General features: G+C 40.1%; 1 protein-coding gene across 1 annotated transcript in view; it reads right to left on the bottom strand.

The window, feature by feature from the left end:
* LOC103139692 (extracellular calcium-sensing receptor-like) overlaps nucleotides 1-3,317 on the bottom strand; it is a 24,165-nt gene extending 20,848 nt beyond the window's left edge. The window contains exons 1-3 of the mRNA XM_016672646.1: nucleotides 3,038-3,317; nucleotides 2,326-2,617; nucleotides 1,931-2,220 (exon numbers count right to left, since the gene is read on the bottom strand). Coding sequence (XP_016528132.1) covers nucleotides 1,931-2,220; nucleotides 2,326-2,617; nucleotides 3,038-3,276 — 821 coding nt within the window. The 5' untranslated portion in view covers nucleotides 3,277-3,317. The remainder of the gene's footprint in view (nucleotides 1-1,930; nucleotides 2,221-2,325; nucleotides 2,618-3,037) is intronic.
* Nucleotides 3,318-4,510: the final 1,193 nt, after the last annotated feature.

Genomic DNA, 4,510 nt, shown 5'->3' with positions numbered 1-4,510 from the left:
TAGCAGCAGGTTGGTTTTCCTTTCTGCAACACTTTACGAGTTCCTGGAGGACAACTCTCTGAGCAAATGGACGCTGGAACCTGTAAAAGAGAAAATGTCAAAATACCATCTTCACCAGCACAGCAAACAATTGCAGTTCTGAACATTAGCCTCTTCACTTGTGTTCCACCGTCCAGCCAGATTAAGTTCCCGTTGATACGGAACTGCTCTCCCCTCGGCAGTGATGCGTCATAAAAGCCCACTGTTACCAGCTCAATAACTCCATTTTCATTCCTTTGCCAGTTAACCAACTCGTAAAAAGCTACAGGATCACCTTTATCATCAAAAGAAACATGATAGCCATTTTTGGAAAAGTTCACTTTCTTTAACTCAGTGAAGACCTGTGAAGTGAGAAAGAAACACATAGAGAAAGGAATCAACAGCCTCACTTACAAAAAAAAACCTTTCAGATCACCTTCTTCACTCAAACTGACCTGTTTTGGCTCTAAGCTGACATGTTTGTCACACTGAATGATGGCGTTCCTTTCCTCACACACCGCATTGTGAATAGCATGAGCTATCGCATAAACAGCCTTGTACACCATGTTACTCGCTCTCAACTGAGACGTCTCAGTGTACGGGTTCTCAAGCCTTCGAATGTCTTCGGTTCCATCGCACACTCTTTTGCTCAAGTCAGCGTCTGGAAACAAATAAATGCAAACATTTCCACACTCACCTTGAATTTTAAGCATTAGGACTTGGGTTCAATATGTTTAGACGCAGCTCGAAGGAATGCAAATGCCAGCCACCTAGTTTTGCAGTTTGTGAGTGTGTGACTTCATTCTCGAGTCTCTAGAACAGCGGAAACACTCCTGCTTCACGTCATGTTGAGAGGGAATTAAAAATGACCAGAAGTGACGCAGCACAGGACTTTTCAGTCGCATACATTTGAAGAAGAATAAAAAAGAATACAGAAGCACTTTTTTATGACATTCTACGTTTAAACCTAAGCACACACTCAATCACAGAAACCATCACTGATCCTAACCAAAATTATTTAAACGCTATACGAAAAATATGTTAAGGAAGTAAAAGGTTAGTTTTCATTAAAACACGCTTGTATAAGAGGAGACATTTATTATTATTAGTAGTAATATTATTAGCAATAGTAGTAGCAGTAGTAGTAGTATGTCTTTAAAAAATATTTAAGCATAAATTACTGTATTAAAGAATAAATGAAATACAGATGAGCCACTATGTAAAACAGCAGTTGAAACAAATTAAGTTGAAGAAAAAAAAGAAAAAAAAAGGAAAAACCTTTGGATTCATTGACCAACCAAAATTTCATTCATGAGTATTTCAAGAAATGCATCAGGTTGAGATGTAATCTGTTATAAAATGCGTTTATAGAACAGATGACAGTTTTAAACGCAGTCTTATTTTCCTCACTTTCTGTCAGACTGCAGTTGAACGCCTCCTCCCAGAACTCGGTCAGCACTGAGGAAGCAGCCACGTCTGAGGGAGAGAGATCCAGGAGGAAGTTTCTCAGCCCTGGGATCACAGCTTGCTGAATGGCAACTCCGATGGCGCCCGCGCAAAAACCGAAGCTCATCAAGTGAGGATCCGTCACCCAGCCCTCACTTCCGATCCACTGACGAGCCGGAGGAGGGTCCCGGGCCAGCTCCTCTAACAGGACCTTCATATCACCAGAGGCCGCAAAGGCCACAACAACAACGGCTGTTGATCTGTGTTCACAAAAAAAACACAAATTAAATGAATTAATGTTTTAAATACAAAAGTTTTGTGACTTATTGTTTTTACATGAAAACAGACTCCAGGCATCTGTGCTTCGATGTAACTGAGAAAATGGACAAGGACGAACACATAAAGTAATCTGTCAAATAATCATATACTCTGTCTGCAAAAAGTAACGTTTTAATCGTTCATAAACCTTCGGATCACATCAGCAACTTTTTGGATCTTGCTCGGCGGGTCGGTCCGGTAGAAGGCTTCAGAGTACTCCACGCAGATCCCCTCTCTGAGCGCCGCGTCGAGAAAGGACGCCATGCCATAATTTCCATAATCCGAGTCGGAGCGCACCGCGCCAATCCAAGTCCAGCCGAAGTGTTTCACCAGTTTGGCCAGCGCGTCAGCTTGGAACTGGTCACTGGGAATGGTTCTGAAAAACGTCGGATGCTGCTGCTTATCTGACAAACAGGCACAGGTGGCAAATGGACTCACCTAAAGAAGTAATTAAACAAACCATTTGTAATTTTTTCCCCCCCGATTTAATAGAAGTAGAAATACACTTTAGAATTTAGTTTGCCATAAATTCACACTTCTTACCAATGGAATGCTGAAGGAACGGAAGATGCGGGAAATGCTGATGGATGGAGTGGATCCAGAGTCTCCCACAGCAGCCACCACGCCAGACTGTGAACAGTTCCCGCCTTGGAGAAATACGGGGTCCTGGCCGTTTGACAGCTGAAACGCAACGTGCGCGGCCACCGGCACCGCTATGCACGAGTCATAGATCTGATATCCGAGACTGACGCCGGGGAGCAGCTGGGAACTGTTGTTTATTTGCTCAATTGCAAAGATCATTGTGCGCAAGAAGCGCAGGACACGAGAGTTCAAGCTGCACAAAACCAGAGGGTTGATGTTCAGAAAAAAAACTTTGCATCAAAGAGTCAAGAAATTGATGTGGCTTAACAGAAAACAAGTGATGACATAATTCATCTGCGAATTCAAAACATAAATGAAACTTATCATACTGAAAAAAATGTTAAAAGATCACAATTTCACATTTTCTTTAATGTTACATACTTGTTTTATTGTGCATAAACCCTAAATGTATGTCAGTGGGGGTTTTTTCTTCCCATTATCCTAATTGAGGCCTCTTTGTTATCTGAGGTAACAAATGTTATGTTCATTGCTAGAAGAGCATTCATCATAACAAAAAATAAATAAATCATTTTCTAATATACAACATGAAATAGCAAAAAAAATAAAATACAGCAAAACTTCACATTTTTGTTGTTCACTTCTCCATACTAACCTCCCTGTGCATCTGGGAGGCTCAGGCTTGGTGGTGTAATTATAAATCACTGTATAAAGTTGGTAATGAATTGAGAAAATGCCTCCAATAACAAAGTCACCGTCCTTCGAGAAAGCTGACACACGAGGCGTGCCCTGCAGCGTACACTGCACCGGTGCACCAGCCTGAGTGAGAGGATCTGTGGACTCTGTCCTCTGTCTCAGACTATCCACAGACCCACCCAGACCACACACTGACATCAGCTCCAGCAAACAAACAGCCAATCCCAGGGCATTGAAAGCAGCCCAGATCTCCATTCCTCAAGAGTCTGTAAAACGTGTGTTTTATAGCTTTTTAAGCCTTCTCCATCACACATCAGGTGATCATTAACCTGATGAGGGGACAGCCTCATCTGTTTGCTTCTCTGACTCCTTTTACAATTTCGTATTAAGTATTCGATTGTTTCTTTTATTCATTTATACCACATATAAACATTGCTCATGTTTTTTTGGTGATATTTTTTAGTAGTATGGAGTGTAATATACCTATATTTTTTGTATTTTCTTATTCAGATAAACTTGATTTGCTTTATACCACGACATAATTGTGCAATTTGACAATACAAAAATAAATTTGGAACATGGAGTCACGCCAACATTGAAAAAACACTTTCGGTTTTTGATGGCCCAAACGACGCAAACGAAGACAACAGGAAGCAGCTGGTCGATCAAGGCGCGTGGATGTTTTGACCAATCATGTGAACTAACTTATTCGTGTGTGATTTCAATTGCGTTTCTTAATTACTGGAAACACAGCAATTGCGAAATTGTTTTATTGACATTAGCAGAATATAGATGAGGTTTTGCGGACATTTGGTAACGGAAATGTAGTTTGTGTGACTCTGTCCACCAGCTCCTTTGCTGTTATGGTGTCGTCACTGCTATAACAACAAAAAACTAGTAGTGAGTTTAACCCCCCAAAAACCCTACTATTGTGTATTAGCACAGTTTTATCATAGTGCTATGACTCTGCTCCTGGCTCAAGTTGGTATTTCAGTCCAAGCGGTGTATCTCTGCAAATAGCAGTAGGACAGACAGCAGAGAGATGAACTCATTTCTTTCCACAGATTGTTTCATGTGATACTGTCACAACAAGAAGACAGTTTTAAGAAAAACGTAAAAATCTGATTTCCGCAAAAATGACAACAGTTTTATTTGTTTGTGATGTAAACAAATACTTGTCAAAGAAGTCAACAACATTTTAAATGGACACTGTCAGAATTAGACAGAAGCAGAAGACATTTGTCAAAATTTAGAAAAGATAACATTTCTGACAACATACATATATGTTTCAGCTTGAGTAAAATTTTACTCAAACTGAAATCATTGTCATTGTTTGAAAACACCTGAAAAAATTATTTTTTAGTCATCAAATATTTTTTAGTGTTTTTCTCTGGTTGAAACAAAATGATGAAACACTTTGGAGCAAATATAC

This window comes from Poecilia formosa, unplaced genomic scaffold, assembly GCF_000485575.1.
Source record: "Poecilia formosa unplaced genomic scaffold, Poecilia_formosa-5.1.2 Scaffold63, whole genome shotgun sequence".
Taxonomy (NCBI): Eukaryota; Metazoa; Chordata; class Actinopteri; order Cyprinodontiformes; family Poeciliidae; genus Poecilia; species Poecilia formosa.
The sequence above is the reverse complement of the archived record's forward strand: the minus strand, read 5'-3'. Positions and strand labels throughout refer to the sequence as shown.